Source organism: Erpetoichthys calabaricus, chromosome 1, assembly GCF_900747795.2.
Source record: "Erpetoichthys calabaricus chromosome 1, fErpCal1.3, whole genome shotgun sequence".
Taxonomy (NCBI): domain Eukaryota; kingdom Metazoa; phylum Chordata; class Cladistia; order Polypteriformes; family Polypteridae; genus Erpetoichthys; species Erpetoichthys calabaricus.
The window spans coordinates 50,274,867-50,299,727 of NC_041394.2; the positions used below are offsets into that span (position 1 = coordinate 50,274,867).

At 41.5% G+C, this 24,861-nt stretch overlaps 1 protein-coding gene across 1 annotated transcript in view; it reads right to left on the bottom strand.

Annotated features, from left to right (window-relative positions):
- Positions 1–24,861, bottom strand: part of adgra2 (adhesion G protein-coupled receptor A2) — a 184,657-nt gene that overhangs the window by 63,952 nt on the left and 95,844 nt on the right. Inside the window, exon 2 of the mRNA XM_028799174.2 lies at positions 22,759–22,830. Within this exon, the coding sequence (XP_028655007.1) occupies positions 22,759–22,830 (72 nt within the window). The remainder of the gene's footprint in view (positions 1–22,758; positions 22,831–24,861) is intronic.

Genomic DNA, 24,861 nt, shown 5'->3' on the forward strand with positions numbered 1-24,861 from the left:
CTAATTAAGGAAAAAGAAACAACAAAGGAACCTGAGTAAAGTTAATTAAAATTAAGGCAAAAGAAGTTAATTAGCAGCAAAATCTGGTCACTAATTAAGGAGATGGTTAGAATGAAAACCTACAGCCTCTGCGGCCCTCCAGGACCGGAGTTCGACACCCGTGCCATAGAGTATATGACTCATTGTTGGGTTCTACACAAATTTCCTGACTGGTAAACTAAAATTAATGATCAGGGCTAAACATACATAAGAAGCCTATGGTTTACCTTGAGTGAAAATTACTGAAATGATTGATCTGGACAGTCTACTCTCATCCCATACACAACTTAAATAGCTTATCTACACAATGCTGTTGATTACAGTATATCTATGCAACCTAGAAAGCCCGTATTCACCTAAAGTCACTACCCCACTACACAATGCTATAGTACCTGATTTGGAGAGCTTCTCCGTGTCTAGCTCACTGCCTCCTACAGAACTTTCTTAACTTCATCTACAAAATGTTTACACAACTCATGTTTACCAAAGGTGACTACCTAATATCCACAAATTTAGAGCTGGGTCCAGACAGTCGGTCCCATGTCATTTCTATATAATTCACATAATGTCTCAATAGACCTCTAGTCATAACTTGACACAACTATATTGGGTTTATATTTATAGACAGGGCACTATATGTATCATTGTTTTGTTAATCCCTACATTCCACTCCCTGCCCCTTACACAAGATTGCTGCCTGACCTACAAAGCCATATTGATTATATGTTCACAACCATGGAGACCTTGTGCTTGTCTATGGTATAAACAGTATATGACCAAATGTTCGTGGACACCTGTGTGGACATCCCATCACAAAACCTTTCTTGCTATAACAGCCTCTACTCTTCTCAGAAATCGTCCCACAAAATTTTGGTGTGTGTCTGAGAGAATTTGTGCCAATTCAGCATTTGTGAGGTCAGGTACTGGTGTTGGATGAGCAGTTCTGGCTTGCAATCAGCATTCCAATTCATCCCAAAGGTGTTCAACAGGGGTATGGTCAGGACCCTGTGAAGGCCACTCAAGTTCCTCGACACCAAACTCGTCAAACCATGGACCTGAGTTTGTGCACAAGGGCACAGTCATGCTGGAATAGAAAAGGACCTTCTCCAAACTGTTGACACAAAGTTGGAAGTGCACAGTCGGCTAAAATGTCATTGTATGCTGTAGCATTAACAGTGCCCTTCACTGGAACTAAGGGGGCTAGCGTAAAACCAGAAAACCAGCCCTAGACCATCATCCCCCCTCCACCAAACTTTACATTATGCAGTCTGGAAGGTAGCATTCTTCTAGCATCTATCAAACCCATATTCATCTATCAGGCTACCAGAGAACAGAGAACACATTACCACTGCTCCAGCATCCATTGGTGGTGTGCTTTAAACCACTCCAGCCAATGCTTGGCATTGAACATTGTGATTTTAGGTTTGTGTGCAGCTGCATGGCTATGAAAACCCATTTCATGAAGCTCTCCATGTGCAGTTCTTGCACTGATGTTGTTTCCAGAGGCAGTTTGGAGCTCTGTTGTGAGTGATGTAACACAGGACAGGCGATTTCTACACGTTATGTGCTTCAGCACTCGGCAACCCTGCTCGGTGAGTTTATGCGGTCTTCACTTTGTGGCCGAGCTGTTGTTGCTCCAAGGTCCTTCCACTTCACAATAATAGCACTTGCAGTTGGACCAGGGCAGATCTAGAAGAGCAGAAATTTCACATATTGACTTGTGGCAAAGGGTGCCACGTTTAAAGTCACTGAGCTCTTCAGTATGACCCACTCTTCAACCACTGTTTGTCAATGGGGACTGCATGGATATGTGCTTTATTTCATGAACGTGTTAACAGCGGCTATGGTTGAAATATATAAACTCAATGTGAAAGGCTGTCTATATACTTTTGTCAAAATAATGTATGTCCTCACTTTGTTAAGCTGGATGGTTTATCCCTACGGTCTACTCCCTGCCCATTATTCAAGTCTACTGCCTGATCTAGACAACCATATTCATCATATCTACACAACCACCGAGAGTCTGTGCTGACCTACAGTGTACAAGTCCTCACTTTGTTAAACTGGACAGTTAGTTCTTGCAGTTCACTCCCTGTCTCTTACATACCTTCGCAGTTTGATCTACACAACCGCAAAACATGCAAAGACCTAATGCCAGATCTTGACAGCCTGTCCATCCATGATTGAAGCTTACATCTTGCTGATGTACTCAGCCTCAGATTGCCGGTGCGGCTAAAGAGCCTTTATGTATCATTTCATCCTTCTCAGTGCTGACCTCATGGTCCCAATGGCTCATTCATAGGCTTCTCTCTCACAATACCACACCTACGCTACTCACATGCTTTACTTTTATTACATTGACAGTTGTGCTACCCACCTCAGATGGGTTGAAACCTAAGTAATCAATGTAAACCTCATGTTTTGTTTTTTGAAAAATAGGTTGTCCATTTGGTTTGGTACAATAATATGCACCCAGTCCCTTTCCAATGTGTTGGGTCTTTTCCTCTTTGGATTGAGCTACGTGTTTTCCTATCGACATCACTCTATGAACGTCCCACTTTTATGGTGGAAGTGTTTTGCTGGGAAAATGTGGCTGTGGTTGCTACTGCATTGGCCTGGTTTAGTGACTTTATCCTAAAATAAATCACATGTGCTGTTATAACTGTGTCCCACGCCTGTCTGTGTCAGGGTTGGCTTTTTACCGTGTTGATTTAACATTATGGTTATTCACCGAATGTTCAACAGAAGTCATCAGTCATTAGTATTAAACCTACAGTTAGGTCCATAAATATTTGGACAGAGACAACTTTTTTCTAATTTTGGTTCTGTACATTACCACAGTGAATTTTAAATGAAACAACTCAGATACAGTTGAAGTGCAGACTTTCAGCTTTAATTCAGTGGGGTGAACAAAATGATTGCATTAAAATGTGAGGCAACTAAAGCATTTTTTTAACACAATCCCTTCATTTCAGAGGTTCAAAAGTAATTGGACAATTGACTCAAAGGCTATTTCATGGGCAGGTGTGGGCAAGTCCGTCGTTATGTCATTATCAATTAAGCAGATAAAAGGCCTGGAGTTGATTTGAGGTGTGGTGCTTGCATGTGGAAGATTTTGCTGTGAACAGACAACATGCGGTCAAAGGAGCTCTCCATGCAGGTGAAAGAAGCCATCCTTAAGCTGCGAAAACAGAAAAAACCCATCCGAGAAATTGCTACAATATTACGAGTGGCAAAATCTTCAGTTTGGTACATCCTGAGAAAGAAAGCAAGCACTGGTGAACTCAGCAACGCAAAAAGAGCTGGACGTCCACAGAAGACAACAGTGGTGGATGATCGCAGAATCATTTCCATGGTGGAGAGAAACCCCTTCACAACAGCCAACCAAGTGAACAACACTCTCCAGGGGGTAGCCGTATCGATATCCAAGTCTACCATAAAGAGAAGACTGCATGAAAGTAAATACAGAGGGTGCACTGCAAGGTGCAAGCCACTCATAAGCCTCAAGAATAGAAAGGCTAGATTGGACTTTGCTAAAGAACATCTAAAAAAGCCAGCACAGTTCTGGAAAAACATTCTTTGGACAGATGAAACCAAGATCAACCTCTACCAAAGTATCTATCTATCTATCTATCTATCTATCTATCTATCTATCTATCTATCTATCTATCTATCTATCTATCTATCTATCTATCTATCTATCTATCTATCTATCTATCTATCTATCTATCTATCTATCAGAATAATGGCAACAAAAAAGTATGGAGAAGGCGTGGAACAGCTCAATATCCAAAGCATACCACATCATCTGTAAAACACGGTGGAGGCAGTGTGATGGCTTGGGCATGCAAGGCTGCCAGTGGCACTGGGACACTAGTGTTTATTGATGATGTGACACAGGACAGAAGCAGCCGAATGAATTCTGAGGTGTTCAGAGACGTACTGTCTGCTCAAATCCAGCTAAATGCAGTCAAATTGATTGGGCGGCGTTTCATGATACAGATGGACAATGACCCAAAACATACAGCCAAAGCAACCCAGGAGTTTATTAAAGCAAAGAAGTGGAAAATTCTTGAATGGCCAAGTTAGTCACCTGATCTTAACACAATTCAGCATGCATTTCACTTGTTGAAGACTAAACTTCAGACAGAAAGGCCCACAAACAAACAGCAACTGAAAGCCGCTGCAGTAAAGGCCTGGCAGAGCATTAAAAAGGAGGAAACCCAGCATCTGGTGATGTCCATGAGTTCAAGACTTCAGGCTGTCATTGCCAGCAAAGGGTTTTCAACCAAGTATTAGAAATGAACATTTTATTTCCAGTTAATTAATTTGTCCAATTAGTTTTGAGCCCCTGAAATGAAGGGATTGTGTTCAAAAAAATACTTTAGTTGGAGCACAGAATGTCACATAGTCACATAGTTTTGTTCACCCCACTGAATTAAAACTGAAAGTCTGCACTTCAACTGCATCTGAGTTGTTTCATTTAAAATTCATTGTGGTAATGTACAGAACCAAAATTAGAAAAAAGTTGTCTCTGTCCAAATATTTATGGACCTAACTGTATAAACCGTATTCAATTGGGCTGAGTGGGGGTAAGAGAGTCGCTATCATGCTGTTGAAGCCAACTTGTAACGTTGGACAACAGCATAAGCCGATAAGATCAGTTTTCTTATTTTTAGACCCTTATTTGGTATTCTTCTACATGTTTTCCCTATTTTAAATTTTTTATACTCGGCCACACACAGACACTTGTCTTTTTATTAAAGGGGATAAGAATTGTAGAAGAATTTCGATGAGAATTAGTCATTCAGCCAAACAGATTTACAGTCCTCTCCTCCCAGTTTGTCCAAAAATTGAGATCTGAAGGTCCCTGATGTCTTACTGTCTGCCACAATAAAGTAACAGCAGGAATCCATTGCACTAATTTCTTTCATAATTTAAAAAAATCTTTGATCATGTCACCTTCTAATCTATGTTTGGTTACACTGAGAACATTCAGCTCCTTCAATCTTTCCTCATAGGTTATACCTTACGGTGCCATGTCAAATCCCTGGCATTACAGAATAACTACCAGAAAGGAGAGTACATTATTAAAGTACATTATTGCACCCATTTTATTGATTTTTGTTTCCAAGTTAATAACATCTGAATTTTGGAGCTTTTTCGGAGCTCTCACACACACACACACACACACACACAGAGCGGTCTCCATGCGAGCGTCCCACTGTGTCTGTCGCACACATGCACGCGCACGCGTTCTGCCTCTCAAAGACCCCATTATCCGTGATAATTAAAGCCATTTCCAGCCCCTGTTAGGAGTGTCGTTTGTTTTCTCAGGCAGACCATGCAGCAGGCTTGGAGCTGCGCCAGAGTCTCGGCTCATTATTCTCATTAAGGCGCCTCAGATCAACAGTGGACAGCTTGCTGGGATCTGTCCACAGCCTTTTGGAGCTGTCGCTTGTTAGGGACGGCTGAGTTCGGAGGCCCCTGGCGTTAGTGTTTGGTTCTAATTGCATCTTCAACTTTTATGAGTGCCAGAAGCAGAGCCATCAGCAAATCATCATGTCTAATATGCTCACCATCACCATGGTGGTAAAGGGGAAAGGGGCATAAGAAATGGAAACAGAGTAGGAACAGATGGACAGGGAAACAGGTTCATCCAGCAAGAGCAAAGTGTCATCCGAGGGTAGTGAGAATTGCAAATGTCTGCCCACAAAGTGGCACAATCCCAGAAAACAACCTCAAGACGTATGAAGGACAGTAACCCCTTGAATCAGATTTCATAGCCATACTGTAGTATGTGAAGCGATTGGTAAGACGGGTGGCACCAAGGGTGGTCCCATAAAGAAGTGTCACATGGTCAGCGCACAGCAAAGAAAGAGGAATCAAAGGAGGCACCAGTGTGAGATCTGGCAATGGAAGTCGTTCTAAAGACCTGTGAAAGGAAAGGCAAGTTCAAAAACCAGCAGGGGGCAGCAGTCCACATAACATGCTGCTGATGTACAAAGGGCCAGGGAGCTGTTGGTGACAATTAAAATGTGAGAGGGTGGCAGGTAATGCAGTAACATGTGGAGCTGCCAACTGATACAACACACTTAGGGATAAAAGAATGACCACTGAAGAAAGGGCAGTGAAGAGGGCAGCACAGCAGGTCCAACAATAGAAAGTAGGCATGAGAAAATGAAGTATGTCTGCTAACTTCGCTCATCCCTCCAAATGGGTGTGCTGGCATTATGCATTAAAAAGAAGACAAGCTGGCTATCATGGAGTCACAGTGCATGTTTGTTCTCCTAGCTGATGAGAACATAGTGGACCCTGATGTTCATGTCTCTGGTTGTAGTGCTGTGGTGCGGTCACTAACATATCTGAGTCACCCATCATTACTGGGAAGTTTGGAGTCTGAAGGTGTAATGTCACTAATGTCATGGTGTGCCAGACGCTTGTAGAAGTTCAAGTGGACAGAAAGCAAACTTGGAGCAGGAAAGCTATGGTAGCAGATTAGTGGATAGATAGATAGATAGATAGATAGATAGATAGATAGATAGATAGATAGATAGATAGATAGATAGATAGATAGATAGATAGATAGATAGATAGATAGATAGATAGATAGATAGATAGATAGATACTTTATTAATCCCAATGGGAAATGGATGGCATCAAGCTAAAAGATGATTAAGCATGGGAGACCCTCAGCAGGTGCACCACAGTGGAAGGCAGTACCCCCTTCAGGAACACTGATGACCCCCACCAAGAACTTGTTGTCTGTCACGCTACCCAGTGCCACCTGCATGCCAGATGCTTTGGCTTTGATTCCAACAGCTAAAAAGCTGCCAACACCAGAATACATTGGCAAAGAGCCTAAAGGTGCGTATGCTCCCCAGCTGATGAACAAAGCGCACATTTCAGCAATCAGAGTTGGCTACACATGGACCTTCTAATAAGCAAATGAATCCCAGCATTCCCATCTGGGCAGCTCCCATGAGCCAATAGAAGTCTTCAAGTTGGGTGGCATGGTGGTGCAGTGGTTAACAGCTGCTTTATGGATGCAGCCCCCTTGGTTCAAATGTGTGGGGCATGCACTTTCTCCCCATGTCTGTGGGTTCCCCATGTTTTCGACTGTTTTTTCTTCCCACATCCCAAAGACATTTTTGTTAATTTAAATGGTGGCTTGAAATTCGCCTTGTGGGTGAGGTTCTTAGCATCCTTTCTAATGGACTGCCACCCTGTCTACGTCTGTTTTCTACTTGGTACCCAATGCTGTTGTCATCGGCAGACTGATCATGTGAAATTTCACCTGGGTCCGACGATGTCACTTCCTGCTCTGGCTCCATGACATCACTTCCCATTCTGGGACCGATTACATCACTTCTGGTTCTGACCCCGATTATGTCACTTCCAGTTCATGCCCTAATGACATCACTTCCACTGCCTGACTTTAAAGCCTCCATGTTTCCCTATCTATTTGTTCTTGTTCTGTACTAAAGTCTGTAAACTTTGAACCACAACCTTCAATTTTGGCAGCCAATTTCAAGTATACGGGCGGCTGACCCCAAACCTCTTTCTGTGTTCATTTGAATCCTTTCACAGTGGCGTAGTCGGCAGGATGATGGACTCCAGGAAGAATCAGGAGCAGGACCTGACAACTGAACTCCAACCCTTTGAGCCTTTTAGCTGCCTCCCATGCACACAGGTGTGACACTGTCTATTTAGACTTTGGTCCTTCGCCACCCCAAAATGGATCTATGGTCATGATGGAGATGTTATGGTCTTTATGGAGAATAATATTTTTTTTTAGATGTTGCTTAACCAGTATTGCTTGAAGTGCTGGCCGAGAAGAAAACTTCTAATCTTGTGTTTTTATAGAGATACCGGAAATAGCAAACTTTCTGATAAAACAGACATATGGTGATCAATACAGTGGTGTGAAAAACTATTTGCCCCCTTCCTGATTTCTTATTCTTTTGCATGTTTGTCACACAAAATGTTTCTGATCATCAAACACATTTAACCATTAGTCAAATATAACACAAGTAAACACAAAATGCAGTTTTTAAATGATGGTTTTTATTATTTAGGGAGAAAAAAAATCCAAACCTACATGGCCCTGTGTGAAAAAGTAATTGCCCCCTTGTTAAAAAATAACCTAACTGTGGTGTATCACACCTGAGTTCAATTTCCGTAGCCACCCCCAGGCCTGATTACTGCCACACCTGTTTCAATCAAGAAATCACTTAAATAGGAGCTGCCTGACATGGAGAAGTAGACCAAAAGCACCTCAAAAGCTAGACATCATGCCAAGATCCAAAGAAATTCAGGAACAAATGAGAACAGAAGTAATTGAGATCTATCAGTCTGGTAAAGGTTATAAAGCCATTTCTAAAGCTTTGGGACTCCAGCGAACCACAGTGAGAGCCATTATCCACAAATGGCAAAAACATGGAACAGTGGTGAACCTTCCCAGGAGTGGCCGGCCGACCAAAATTACCCCAAGAGCGCAGAGACGACTCATCCGAGAGGTCACAAAAGACCCCAGGACAACGTCTAAAGAACTGCAGGCCTCGCTTGCCTCAATTAAGGTCAGTGTTCACGACTCCACCATAAGAAAGAGACTGGGCAAAAACGGCCTGCATGGCAGATTTCCAAGACGCAAACCACTGTTAAGCAAAAAGAACATTAGGGCTCGTCCCAATTTTGCTAAGAAACATCTCAATGATTGCCAAGACTTTTGGGAAAATACCTTGTGGACTGATGAGACAAAAGTTGAACTTTTTGGAAGGCAAATGTCCCGTTACATCTGGCGTAAAAGGAACACAGCATTTCAGAAAAAGAACATCATACCAACAGTAAAATATGGTGGTGGTAGTGTGATGGTCTGGGGTTGTTTTGCTGCTTCAGGACCTGGAAGGCTTGCTGTGATAGATGGAACCATGAATTCTACTGTCTACCAAAAAATCCTGAAGGAGAATGTCCGGCCATCTGTTCGTCAACTCAAGCTGAAGCGATCTTGGGTGCTGCAACAGGACAATGACCCAAAACACACCAGCAAATCCACCTCTGAATGGCTGAAGAAAAACAAAATGAAGACTTTGGAGTGGCCTAGTCAAAGTCCTGACCTGAATCCAATTGAGATGCTATGGCATGACCTTAAAAAGGCGGTTCATGCTAGAAAACCCTCAAATAAAGCTGAATTACAACAATTTTGCAAAGATGAGTGGGCCAAAATTCCTCCAGAGCGCTGTAAAAGACTCATTGCAAGTTATCGCAAACGCTTGATTGCAGTTATTGCTGCTAAGGGTGGCCCAACCAGTTATTAGGTTCAGGGGGCAATTACTTTTTCACACAGGGCCATGTAGGTTTGGATTTTTTTTTCTCCTTAAATAATAAAAACCACCATTTGCAAACTGCATTTTGTGTTTACTTGTGTTATATTTGACTAATGGTTAAATGTGTTTGATGATCAGAAACATTTTGTGTGACAAACATGCAAAAGAATAAGAAATCAGGAAGGGGGCAAATAGTTTTTCACACCACTGTATATAAAAATGTCCATTAAAAAATCTAAAGTTATTTGTTTCAAGTAATCCACAAGTCAAGTTGTCCACTCATATGCTCACAACTTGCAAAATAGATGCATTTTTTGCTGAAATATTGTTTTCTATTATATCCTAATAAAAGCAATTGAGAATATTTGGGGTTGGCAAATGACGCTGAAGACACAACTCCTTCGGGGTCAGAGTGATCATTAGGAAATAACCAAACCTGCAAGAGCAGAATGAAAATGATAATGATGTTATGATAAACACAACATGTAGCACGTATTAATGCCTGCTTTGGAATTTCTGCTGCCAAGCCTTTCATCGTTTTGTGTCGTTATGTTTGCTCGCCTGTCTACTCAACTCATTTCAGTGTGTTTGCATGTGCTTTATTCATGTTAACCTGGTTTCTAAAATGCCATGTAAACCCTTATTCCGGTTACAGAAATCGGGTTACCGGCCCCTGAAAAAAACGATTAGCAGTGGTAGGCTTATCCGTGAATAATCTGGTTATACGGCCTTTTAAACCCTCAACTGGGTAGTCTGTGCATGTCCGTTGCACTCTGTCATCCTGCGCATCTTATTGCTTCACACGACACACGCACTTTCAGCAGCCGCAATTAGAAACGTCCACAAAACACATTTCCAGAGGCAGATGTTCAGGCAATTGCATCTACTTTATCCAGCCTAGTACAATCTGTCTCTATATTTCATAAATCGCTAAATGTATGTGTTGAGAGCTGAATGTACAGTGCTAACGAGCAACACAATCTCGAGCAGTAGAGTAACACATTTAAAGTCGTCCAATCATTTGTTACGTACCTAGTAAAGTAATACAGTGATCCCTCGCTATATCGCACTTCGCCTTTCGCGGCTTCACTCCATCGCGGATTTTATATGTAAGCATATTTAAATATATATCGCGGATTTTTTGCTGGTTCGCGGATTTCTGCGGACAATGGGTCTTTTAATTTCCAGTACATGCTTCCTCAGTTGGTTTGCCCCGTTGATTTCATACAAGGGACACTATTGGCAGATGGCTGAGAAGCTACCCAGCTTACTTTTCTCTCTCTTGCGCTGACTATCTGTGATCCTGACGTAGGGGGTGTGAGCAGGGGGGCTGTTCGCACACCTAGACGATACGGACGCTCGTCTAAAAATGCTGAAAGATTATCTTCACGTTGCTATCTTTTGTGCAGCTGCTTCCTGAAGCGACATGCTGCACGGTGCTTCGCATACTTAAAAGCTCAAAGGGCACGTATTGATTTTTGATTGAAAAACAAACTCTGTCTCTCTCTCTCTTTGTCTGCTCCTGACGGAGGGGGTGTGAGCTGCCGCCTTCAACAGCTTTGTGCCGCGGTGCTTCGCATACTTAAAAGCAAACAGCCTTATTGATTTGTTTGCTTTTCTCTATCTATGTGACATTCTGTGCTCCTGACGCGCACTCCTTTGAAGAGGAAGATATGTTTGCATTCTTTTAATTGTGAGATGGAACTGTCATCTCTGTCTTGTCATGGAGCACAGTTTAAACTTTTGAAAAAGAGACAAATGTTTGTTTGCAGTGTTTGAATAACGTTCCTGTCTCTCTACAACCTCCTGTGTTTCTGCGCAAATCTGTGACCCAAGCATGACAATATAAAAATAACCATATAAACATATGGTTTCTACTTCGCGGATTTTCTTATTTCGCGGGTGGCTCTGGAACGCAACCCCCGCGATGGAGGAGGGATTACTGTACTTAATTTAGTAAAAATCCCTGCGTTGTTATTATTCCAGCTGCATTGGGTGTAAGACAAGAAGCACAGGTACCGTCGCTCCTTTGCTGGACTCAATAGCACTGCCAAGCAGAAGAGTTTGCCGCATGTAATCCGCTAACAGAACTCTATAAATAAAGTCATTTTGACGAATCATATTTATAAAACACAATGAAATTCTCACAGGCGTCATGCTTATCTTCAGATCTGCGGTGACCAATGATGATGTTTAACTTTTTTTTTTTTTGCGCAGTTTAATGGCATTGGAGCGTTTTGTCAAAGGCGAACACCAGGGGCCTCATGCATAAACGGTGCGTACGTACAGAAATGTTGTGTAAGAACATTTCCACGTTCAAATCGCGATGTATAAAACCTAAACTTGGCGTAAAGCCATGCACTTTTCCACGGTACCTCATACCCTGTCGTACGCAAGTTCTCCGCTCGGTTTTGCAGACTGGCGGCACCCAGCGTCAAAGCAGTGCTACTGTTCCTGTGTGATTACCCTTTCTTTTTTAGATCCACATGCCTAATGGCGGCTTTATCAAATACATTGAAATTAACCGCATATCGTTCATAAATTTAATGCATCTGATTGTAATTAACTTGTAACAATATAATGGTCCACAGAATCGTCAAACTATTCTAAATACCATAACTGCTTTAGCGTTGTTACTCTCACTGCACCTTCTTCTTCTTCTGTCAGCTGCTCCCATTAGGGGTTGCCACAGCGGATCATCTTTTTCCATATTACTCTCACTGCACCACTCGGAGTATTTATATCACTGTATCGGATTGTGAATCACAGATCTACAGCGATTGGAAAGAGAATTATCGGTATACAGCATCAAGCACTCACTGCCTCAGCCATTCGCTATTTGAACTGCTCTCATACGGCAAATGCTTCAGAGCCTTTCCTGTTCGGACCTCGCGATTCACAAACAGTTTCATCCCAAGAACTATACACGCACTCAATCAGTCCATCAAGTGCTCCTTGTAGAACTGTTTGTACTTGCAAGTTACCATGAGGTAATTGTACTTATGATACAGTTATAATATTGCACAACCTGAGCCACTTTATAAAGCGCGTATTTACATATGATGACGATATCATTTTTAAGATGAAATGCAGCAAAATAGGTTTATTATATTATACAGATAAAACTTTAACTTTAAGTACACGGTGCCACAGCACTAGCGAGCTTGAACTTTGTTCACGATTTGTTCCTGCCTCGCGCTGTTTTCATGCTGTGGCTGGCGCGACACTGGAAGGATAGATGGATAGAATGATTAAACATTACGAAGATATTTTGATGTTCCTTAAAAGTTTTGAAGAATTGGCGTTCTAAGCTTATAGATGGCTTAACATCTGATTGTGTGGTGATTGGGTATTTGGAGAAAGTAAAGTAAGGACAGGAATTGGGGGTTAGTACGTTTGAAAAAGACAGTACTTCTGTAATAAAGCATTTCATTGAAGGTCGTGCATGGCGCAGTAAGCATCATGCTGTAAGACATGAACAATCACTGCGCCACCGTGTTCCCATGTTTAATAACATGCTTTAACTCATATCATCATGAAAATGATATCACGTATACTTGTCAGTATTTTAATTACTCAGAGAGCTGTAATATTACGAACGTAATGGATTCTGTGTCCTGTCGGAGGAAGAGCACGTAGTGATTCGGGCACATAGAGCACATATAAGATCAAATACAAAACAAAGCATTTAACGTGCTACTTTAGTTACGATGGGATTTGAGAAACTAGTAAATTAAACGATTTTAAGATGAAGTTAATGATGTTCTACTTTAATGGCAAAATAAACTACGTGATTAAAGTGGAAATTTCAAGATTAAAGTTGACATTTCGTGCTTTTTTCACACTGTGTGCCTTTTATATCACTGTACCCTAATAAGCTTTCATATGACACTCAGATGGTGGGCTACGACTCGCCTTTTCATGCCAACTTTGATATGTGACAACTTTTTTATTTCGGGCACTGTGCGACTTTGTGAACTTGAGCTTTCGAGTTTCTCCGACATGCTATGTCACTCGATCAACTTCCTTTTGTCGCTTATATAACTGTTTAAACCAACAAATAGTACGTTTTTCTTTGCCTCCACTTGGTATTCGCCGAAATTCTATTTTTCCTTGTACTTTTGCCATTGCCTTTTCACAGAACGCTGGGCTTAAGGGCTATTTATATTGATTTGCATATTCAAAGAGGAGTCATTCTGGGAGGAGTTGGAGTGGGACAGCAAGCGCGTGCACGTGCGTTTATTTCCACGCTGAGCGGGATTTATGTAGCGGAAGAACGCGGAAGTTGGTGAACGCACAGATTCCTGCATCTGGATTTTTCTGTGCGTAAGCACATTTCAGCTTTTGTGCTTACGTCATGTTATAGTGCGAATTCTATGCAGGGCGTTATGCATGAGGCCCCAGATGTTTACTTGTGCACATAAACGCGCATTATTAAGAAATTAGGTTTCTGCCTTAATTGGTTTATTCATTTTAATCTGCACTGGATACAAACTCCACATAAAAGGGCAAATTACTAGGAAAAAAATTACAAGAACTTAAAACTATGAATATATTTCTAAATTTCTTATAAGTGTAAATCTCACTCACTGCTCTTTTCTAAATGTAGAATAAGAGAAGTAAGTAAAGACCACTTTATTCAAAAATGAGATCAGTTATAGAGAAGATTCCTGGCTGATTAGAAAATTGGCTGGAAGAAAAATTGTCAGCCATGGGGGTCCTAGGACTGGGGTAGGGTGCCACTGCCTTAGGTGAGTCTCTCTGGTACATTAATACCTAAAATGACAGCTAATACATGTTCATGAAAAATAAATTGGCTAATTTTGGTAAAATGTTGCAGCCAAGATGAAGATTAGAGTGTCCAAAAGAGCTGACTTATTTTAACTAGGACAGGACGATAAAGGAATGATCAAAAACAGGTTGTTGTATTTCAGAGCTGAATTTTGTTGACAGGAAAACCAAAATCTGCCAGTGTGAAATCTAAAGCGATTATTAAAACTCAGAGTCAAAAATTTTTTTAATGATAGCCTCTTTTTAAGTACAGTAACTTGCAATGCAGAGCAACATACTCAGATTAATCATCCATTTGTTTGTGCAGCATGGTGGCACAACAGTTAGCACCTCTGCCTCACATTCCACAACACTGGCCTCATATCCTTGCCCTCTTGTCGTCTGTGTAGGGTGTGTATGTTCTCCCTGTGTCTCTCTGGGCTTTACCCTTTGTACTCCAGCTTACCTCGCACATCCCAAAGATGGCTAACTGCTGCCTCCAAATCTGCCTTTCTGAGTTTGTGTGAGTGGCCTGTCTAGTATTGATCTCAACTTTGTGCCCCCTGCTCTGCCCCATTTCACCCTGAACTGGATGGAGTGGACAGTGCAAGACAGGATCATGGTGGACCGGTGACTTTCTTGGTACCATCACCTTTTTGATTTGCAGAGGAGCACAGAAACTCCCAGAATGGACTGCAGCACACACAGTGGGAGCACAAAAGGCGAAACGGGAAGAAGTTCAAAATAAGTTGACACAGTGAGGGCGGCTCTCAGCCAAAAAGGCCAACAGTGGCAAGTCTGCTCTTTCCCCAGAAGTTGAACATATTTGCTAAAAAATCATTTTTATAACTAGGGGTCTCTGAACTTCTAGATGTAAGCTTTCCAGCACATCATCATTTCTACGGGATGTGAATTTTAATTATCTTTTTGACTTTAGAGATGTCTATAGATCATGATTTCCTGGACTAGAAGGAGCTGTGTTCATTTTAAGTATTTTTTTCCGTTGCCGTCTGTGGCCAGTGGCTGGCCTTTCCTTCAGCCCTGCTGAGTGACAAGCGATAGTTAACAAGGGCGCAGGATTGGTCGGGGTTGCGCTAGAGGCCCCTATTATTCTGAGAAAGTCGGAATGCCCTGAGAGACACTAGACAAGCCACTAGCAGCACGTGGCCACCAAGTGACCTCAGAGTCTTTCATAAGACAGCAAGATGGGTACAACATGCAGCCTGACAGCAGCAGCTGCACACACAAACTTGATATAAATCTTCTTCAGCTTTAATAAGAACAGGAAATACCTAATTTGTTAAGAATTTAAACTTTAACTCCAGATGACTTTTACTGTCTTGTCCTCTGCAGCTTGCTCTCTCCTCCTCCCATTCCCCACAGTTACTTACTATCAAAAAGGCTTTTTTTTGGTAATGCCCAGCTGTCAACAAGTTCAGTGACGCTACGCTCTGATTGGTCAGGGACTTGTGTACTCAACCCCAGTTTACACGAGCAAAGCGGAGATCAGTCACTGGTGGTTAAAATGACGAGAGACAGGCTGATGTTTACAGAGGGGGGGACCCCATCTGCTAGGCCCATGAGTCTGCTCTTATCCTCCCTCATTCATGTACAGCGGATTCAGAAAGTTTTCAGACCACTTCACTTTTTGCACATCATATTGTACCAATTTTAAATTATGAGATTTCCCATTTCTGCTCATCAATCTACACTCAATAAACCATAAGAAAGTGAAAATATGTCTTCAGAAAGGTTAGCAAATTTGTTAAAAGTCAAAAGTTGAAATCTTCCATTCATAAGAGTATTCACACTCTTAATTCAGTACGTTGTAGAAGCCCCGTTGGCATCAATTACAGCTTCAAGTCTTCTTGAGTAAGTCTCTATAGGCTTTACACGCAGCTCCATTAGACTGGATGGGAAGTGTCTGTAAACTTCCATCTTTAGGTCTCTCCACAGACGTTCAATGGGGTTTAAGTTTGGGCTTTGCCTGGGACACTCACGGACAGTCAGAGACTTGTCCCAAAGCCACTCCAGCATTGTCTTGGGTGTATGCTTGGGTTCACTGCCATGCTGAAAAAGTGAACCATTACCCCAGTCTGAGATTATATGAGCTCTAGAACAGGTTTTCTTCAGGGAGCACCCTGTATGTGGCTGCAATCATCCTTCCCTCAATTCTGACCGGCCTCCACATCCACGCTGTTGGAAGGGACCCACATAGCATGATGCTTGCATCACCATACTTCACCAAAGGGATGGTATTAGGCAGGAGATAAGCAATGCCTTGTCTTCTCCAGACACAGTGCTTGAAGTTCTGCCCAAAGTGTTTAATTATTGTCTCTATTACACCTGACCAGAAAATCTTTTTTCCTCATGCTCTCAGAGTCCAAGTGCCTGTCATATACCTTTAATGCAAGAGTGTCACCCATCCAGGTACTCTACCATAAATGCCTGATTGAGGGAGTGATGCTGGAAATGGTTATTCCATCTCAGCAGAGGACATCTGAAGGTGTGTTAGAGTGACCATTGGTTCTTGGTCAACTCCCCGACCAAGTCCCTTGTGGCCAGGTTACTCAGTTTGGTCTGACTGCCAACTTTAGGAAGAGTCTGATGGATCTAAACTTCTTCCATTTCAATGCCAATCTGAGGCCAATGCGCTCCTGGGAACAATTAAAACTTTACAAATGGTTGTATCCCCTTGCCCTGATCTGTGCTTCACCACAATTTGATTGTGGAGATCTTTAGTGAGTTCCATGGACTTCATGGTTTGTTTTTGGTACTAACATGCAGTCAAAATTGTGGGACTTTATATAAACCGATGTGTGCCTTTCTACATGATGTCCATTCAATTCAGTTTGCCACAGGTGGACTCCAATGACGTTCTGGACACATCTCAAGGAGAATTAAAGTAAAAAGGATGCAAACCTTCCTGAAAACGTGTTTTCACTTTGTCACGAGGGGCTATTGAGTGTAGATTGATAGACCAAAATGGAAAATCTATCAATTTCTAAATTTATAACACAACAAAGTGTGCCAAAAAAAAAGGGTCTGAATACTTTCTGAATCCACTGGATATCCATCCATCCATCCATTATCCAACCCACTATATCCTAACTACAGGGTCACGGGGGTCTGCTGGAGCCAATCCCAGCCAACACAGGGCACAAGGCAGGAAACAAACCCCAGGCAGGGCACGCACACATAAACACACACACACACACACACACACTCACACACACACACACACACACACACACATTAGGGACAATTTAGAATCGCCAATGCACCTAACCTGCATGTCTTTGGACTGTGGGAGGAAACCGGAGCGCCCGGAGGAAACTCACGCAGACACGGGGAGAACATGCAAACTCCACGCAGTAATCGTAAATCATATAGAATGTTTGTCAGATGACAAGGCATTACCACGAGTGTAATGCCACTAACTTGGCAAATAACAGAAGTAATTAAGATGGCAGAGGTTAGATGCAAACCCAGGATGTCAGGATCATAAGCAGCTCTTCTGTGCAAGCTGAGCTAAAGGGAGAAAAGCTGCCAGTTGGTGTGCTTTGTTACACATCTCACCTTCACTGAATACACTCCACAGGTTGCAGCCACAAACCGAGAGGAAACACTCAGTGAGATCATGAGATGGCATCTTTATATGCCCATGTATGCTACTGAATGAAGAAATGTCTCTTGGAAGTCAAATCTGTGAGGGCAGAGTGACTTCCATGAAGAAAGGTCAGAATACTCCCCGAGGATGAAAAAGTGAAGCCATACCAGATTATTTTATATGAAGGGTGCTTAAGGCTGGCGTCGCACTACATGACTTTGGGTCAGAGTGTTTGTCACACTTAACAACTGCACGTGGTGGATTTCATCGTCTTAAGGACATCAGGTTATATGATGAGGAATTGTAGGGGATGAAGTTTTACCCAGCTGTCTCGCGACTGTTCAGCACAGTTTCATATTTCCTAAGCATCTCAAGCTTGTGGCATTTTGACAACCAATTGACGGGTTGCCTGACAGCACTGGTGACTTTATGAATGTTTTGTAGGTACGGTGACTTCAGCCACAGTCTTGGCCTGTCTTTTTCCTTTTCCCCGTCTGCCATGACATAAAAACCCGAGATTGTCAGACAGACAAGTTTCTCCTCCAAACATTCGATGTAAAAGCGAATCTTAGAAAGTTGATGTTAATGCTAAATCCACATAAACATTTGCTTAATTTGAATAGAATGTAGGTTTCTCATAGCTGCACAGAAAAAGGAAGGTTCTGCTTTATTCACTAAAGCTAACCTGTAATGGACCATCCTTGTTGCTCAGCTTTGTTTGTAATGTAATGAAAGGATTTCAGTCCGTCTGTTAGCTAGAAAAACAAATTGTTAGATTTGCTTGCAAAGAGGATACAATGGCATGCAGCTTTCTGACTGTATGTTGTATGCCACGTGTGTATGTAGTAAGGAAAGAAACTTAAAGAAATGTAACTTCTACAAGAACTTTTCCTTTCTTTTGTGTATTATCAATTTTTCTGTTTATTTTTGTGTAAACTGGTATTGGGTTGAATTTTACTAAAACTTTAAAAAGGAAGATACATTAGAACCTCTGGTCACGAACGTTTCCGAACATGTACAAATCGGGTTACGATTAAAAAGTTTGCCAAAGTTTTGCATCTGTTCATGACCACACGCTCTGGTGGCGAACAAAAACACTGGCAGCCAGTTTCCCTATGTGCGTTCGTATGTGCTAATGACTTGCCATTCTCTGTTTCCCATTTTCTTTTGTTTGTGTATACAGGGCCTAACAAAGCAGCTGATGTTGCAAAAGGAGTTACAATGTTAACCAAGCAGAGGCTTGGCTGATTTAAAATCCTGGACAGACAAATGGACAGCCACGGTAGCATATTATATAAGAAGACATGTCTCACTCATTGCCTGAAACGAGTTAAAGATGCAGAATTTTGGAAACTTTGGGCAAACACAGCTGCACCTGCTTTTCTTGTACTATCAGCCCCATGACATAAGACAAAATCAGCTTGGGGCTATTGTCAAATTAGAAGATTGTTCTGGCGATTTACAGTCATAGGACTCATTTATATAAACTTAGTGAGTTAGAGGCAGTGGTCAGAACACTCCCATGACTATCTGTCATGTAATGTGACCTGCCATGTAGTCCACGATTCAACCAACAATATCTTTAGTTGTATGGGTATGACAGCCAACAACCAATTCTCTGATGTCCAGATGTAATGGTCTCCCTCTCTTTTCTGACGTCTCTCAGTCTCTGAAATTGCTGCCCTCTGATCTCTCAAGAGTGTCAAAAATACATGTGGGATTCTGGCCCATGTGACATTATGCACATATGATTGGCTAGCTATCCTAGTGAAGAATGGTTCTGCCTAAAAGCCTTGGCCCTTGTACTTGTCTGTGCCATTTCTTGTGACAACTGTCTGACCATTTTAAGGTTAGAAGCACCATAAGTTACTTGGATAATAAGACAAATCCATTACAATAATAAATGATTGGCACAAGACAGAAAACATTTACATTTCTTGTTCAAATAAGATGTATTTTTAAGAGTTTTGTAAACGTTTTTTGTATACCAGTTAGGTAAGTTGCTTGCAGGGGTCCTATAAATTCTTCTGTAAATTAGTTAGGTCCTTTGAAATTCATCATAGTTTGAGCAAAACTGCTCAAGATGAACAGGAATGGATGATCTGTGCTGCACTGGATGGCCCATTCTTGTCAAAAATGCTCACACTGTTTTTATTTGTAATGCCCAGTGGGGGATAAACATATCAACATAGTCTACAAGGGAATGTAATGGTGGACCTCTGTCTTTCTACACATAGGTTTAAAAAGAATCCCTGTAAGGCTGAATTAATTCCTCCCTTAACAAAATTTTATAAAACAGAAAGTAAGCATTGATAAGAGTCTGGCTGGGATTTGGCCAGTTGTTTTACACATCACTCCTGAAATCGGATGACGTCAACAACCAATAAATGCTCACCGAGAAGAGCAATGCATAGAATGCAGTGTGGATGAATAAGGAACACCAGGGTTTTGGACCTCACAAACAGAAGAAAAAATGGTCTGTCTGATGTTGCATGTTTTATGTACCACAACAGAATGGGAAAACAACACAAAAAGATCCGAAATTGTGGCTAAACTCAGCGTACCTGTTAACCCTTTGTACAGCAATGACTCTGTCAGGCAGCACCCTATTTGGTGTCACAAAAGGTGCGAGAACAAAGGTCAGCACACAGTCTGTAAAGTAGACATGTCCAGTGATTTTCAGCTATTTAAACTGACATGGTCTAGTGGCAAGATAAGTAACTACAGTTGGCAAGTCATAACTAGAAGTTGCGTAATGTGACATTGGCTTTAGTGCAGACTGCTATGACTTAGTCACTATGGATGTCACACTACATGACTGTCACCACTGTACCACAGCTGCCAACAACTTCCTAAGACTATGTAAATTAGGACTACAATAGAAAATTTGTGGAAATGTCAGGTAGTGTGATGCAGCTTAACTCAACCTGAGACAGAAGACAGAGGATTTAGAGGGAGCGCACCATTACTCCAGGCCAGCAGATGGCAGCAGAGTTATTCATCATGATACAAGAGAGAAAGCTCGCCGCTAGGAGGATCCCGAGGACACATTACAGTTTAAAACTGATACAACTCTGGGAGGGCACTTTAAAGAGGCTTCAGACCATTTGAGTGTTGAGGTGAGTGGGGACACAGGCTCACTGGCAGACAAGGGCAAAGTGAGGGGTGGAATTCAAGAGGAAAAGTGTGTTTGGAGGAGGGCAAGTGGGTAAGACAGCCTACCCCATCTAGTAAAGCTGGCTCACTTGGGCGGCCATTTTTTTTTGTGTTTTTCTTTGTACTTGGGGATCTTCCTTGTTTGTCCCTCCATCCCTTGTGTGCATTTTAACGATACACACATATATTTGTAATGTAATTTAATTTTTTATTTATTGATTTTATTTGAATAAAGCAACATTACATACAATCAAGTCAAACTTAACAAACCAGAATTCAACCCCCAATTCAAAACCATTTCATTATTTCCAGAAAGGTGTGATGGTTAGGTGGTGCTCTCCTCAGTTACTACCAGCAAAGAAAAAAGTTATAAATTCCAGAAATACACCCTCGAGCCATGTCTCCTTTAAACCATCATGGAGGTTATTGAGATTGTGAGCATGCACTGATACAACACAATGCCGCACCCACCCCACGATGAACCACCTCGGGATCCCAAATTAGGGAGAATAAATTAAGCCAGGGGTGTCAAACTCCGGGCCTGGAGGGCCGCAGTGGCTGCAGGTTTTCATTCTGACCCTTTTCCTAATCAGTGAGCAGTTTTCACTGCTAATTAACTCCTTTTCCCTTCATTTTAATAGCCCTGTTTTTAAGGATTTAGTCCTCTGAATTGATTTGTTTCTTCATTAAATGGCAGCCAAACAGAAATGAGACATGAAACGAGCCAACAGATGACCAGCTAAACTGGGATTTCAAACTCCAACCAATTTCACTCCAAACAGTCTCTTAATGAGAAGCTGATTCTTGCTGTTAATTAAGCCCGTTATTTAATTCAATGTCTTGTTGCTGCTCTCATTCTGCCAGAGCAGACATTTCCAAATCTATTGATTTTTCTGTTTTTTCTGTCATATGGTGGCTTGTTTGATGTCTCATTATTGTTTGGCTACTAATTAAGGAAAAAGAGACAATTAAGGGGCCTGAGTCAAGTTAATTAAAACTAAAGCAAAAGAAGTTAATTCACAGTAAAAACGGCTCACTAATGAAGAAGATGGTTAGAATGAAAACATGCAGCCACTGCGGCCCTCGAGGACCAGAGTTCGACACCTGTGAGTTAAGCGTTTCTATAGCAAGATAAACGTTTTAGCACATCTGACACGAAACAGCCAAGGCCGTGCCACTCTACACGAGATCCAGTGAAGGAATTGCTGTCACAAGATCATACATTCACAAGTTCTGGGAGATCACAGATAAAGCACTATACATATACTGTATATGTATATAAATAAATTCTACGATGAACATCACCCTAATACATTTTTCAGTTACAGTGCTATAAGGAAATTCTTCAGCGCTGTCTGGGCCAAATGACTTACTCAGGGTCAGGTCACACAGTGAGGAGACAGAATTGTGGTTTGCAATCCATGCCTTTAAATCATCCATTCATTCATTACATTTATATAACGCTTTTCGCACCTTCACAAAGTGCTTTACATAGACAGACGGGAAGCACTTCAACCGCCACCAATGTGTAGCTTCCACCTGCATGATGTGACGTCAGCCATTTATGTGTCAGTGTACTCAGCACACATTAACTATTAGATGGTGAAGGACTGAGAGAGACAGTGGATGACCAAGCCAGGGTGGACAATTTAGCTAGGACACTGGGGTACACACTACTCATTATGAACAAACCAGTTTTTACAGCTCACTTTCCCTGCCACTACACCGGGGCTTTGAGATCCAAACATGCTTTACTCGCTAGGCCACGCTGTCTGGCTAAAGGGATGTCTGATGACGAATTCAGCAGGCCATAATAAGTGCTCTTGTGCATTGGTCACAGCAGAGCTGCATACTCACAGTTTCTCCAGAGCGCTCAGGCCCAGAAAGGAGCCGTTCCTCAGCACGCTGATCCGATTGTTGCTCAGGTTCCTGAAGGACAGAAAGAAATTACAGTCAGAGCCTCAAAAACAAACAAAGAAAAGTGCCCCCCTCTTACAGTTCTAAGGGGGTATTTGACACCGGCCTTCACCTTTCTTAAGTAAAGTAGCTCTAATGATGAACTCAATGGAGACCCTGAGAAGCCTCTGGGGACTTTAATAACCTAACGGAAATGAGGGTTTAATTAGGGCTCTGACAACTCAAAGGGCGCCTAATAAGGTGGATCCAAACTAATGATAACAAGATAATCGGGGCTTTCAAAATGCTGTTTAATACTGAAATGAAAGACAGTAAGAGCACTAAATTAACAGAGAAGTGGGACTGGCATTGACCTGTGGGGGCCTAACAGGGCAGAACGAAACTGGCACTAAATCAAATGGGGATTTCATTGCCACCATTATATGAGGAAAATACAATAAACGTCCCCCAATGTAAAAGAAGGTCGAACAGATATCTTCAATATGAATGTGTGGATATATACAGGAAATATTGTACCTTACCGAAAACACTGTACACATCCTACTTGAAAATGACAATTTAAATTGGGACTAAAGCAGTTACTTTTATAATGTCAATAGTGTCCGTACACTATTTACTGAAGCTGCTTAAAGGATGAGTTTGGTGTTTTTCAAGTCAAAGTCACAAACATGGTATAGATGCATTTGTGCACAAAAATGTGTTCTAAAGTTAAGCAATTTCTATACATTTAAAAAAAAACAAACACTTAGTGAGTCCTGGCATTTAATATTGGAATCTTTTGGAGCATGGGACGCTTGGAAAACAAAAGGCCAAAGATACGTACCGAATACGTCCAAGAATACACTGTGAGATTTTACACATATTGTAAATAGCTTATACATGTCATTTTCACACAGACAAACGGCAATATAAAAAGTATACGATATGCACATGTTCCCTCAGTACTTGTCTTCTTCCGCAACAACCTTTCAACCTGAGGCCGTGGTTTCCTCTTCAACAAATCACAGTCAACTGTTCCTGACAAGTTGCTTGGTATCGTGTTAATTTAGTGCCATATTTACGTGAGACCTCCTCCCAAGAATGCTACTGATGTCACACAAGTGAAGAAGTCCTTACCTTGAGAAAAACAGCACCGGGAATATGCAATAAAGTAATTATTTCAAGATCCCTTATGTTGTCACCAACATGCGTTGGAATCACGGAAGGCATGCTTTCTTTTGATGCATCAAAAGGAAATCTTTAGGTTTATATTTTCCGGTGGTGCTCTTTGGCCTATAGGTTACTTTATAAATCACTAGGTCTGGCTATGTATTTTTCAAAATTTATAGTAGTAGGGTAATGTACTATTTTAGCCATTATGTATGCAATGAAACTACCTTTAAGATAGCATATTGTGATCTTTTTAGTTAGCCAATAAAAGGTGTCATTTTGCTTTACTTTTCATTGCATCCAAATTTATAGAAAATGCTTAACTTTGTGATGCAAAAGCATATATAACATGTTTGTGAAGAAATAATTTTGACTTGAATAATACCAAACTTATCATTTTAACCAAATGAGAGCTGATGCCTATCCAGGTGGCATTTTGTGTAAGGCAGCAAACCCTGAGCAGGGTGATGTTTTATCACAGGTCACACTCACTCAGATCGATACTTACAGTATAAAGGCACTATATGATAGATAGATAGATAGATAGATAGATAGATAGATAGATAGATAGATAGATAGATAGATAGATAGATAGATAGATAGATAGATAGATAGATAGATAGATAGATAGATAGATACCAATGGAGATCCAAATAAGGATAAGAAAATGGAAATGGATAAGGCAAATGTTGAGAAAAGACCATTCATGCATCACTAGAGAGGCACTTGAATGGAACCTTCAGGGATTAAAGAGGAGGACACACCAAACAGACTTAGAAACACACCAAAATGGTGTAACCGAAAGAGGCAGGACTAACCTGGAACGTGGCTACTCAAATTCCTAAGGATTGGAGAAAGCTGAAGATAGATGTGCTCCACTAGGAGCTGGAAAGA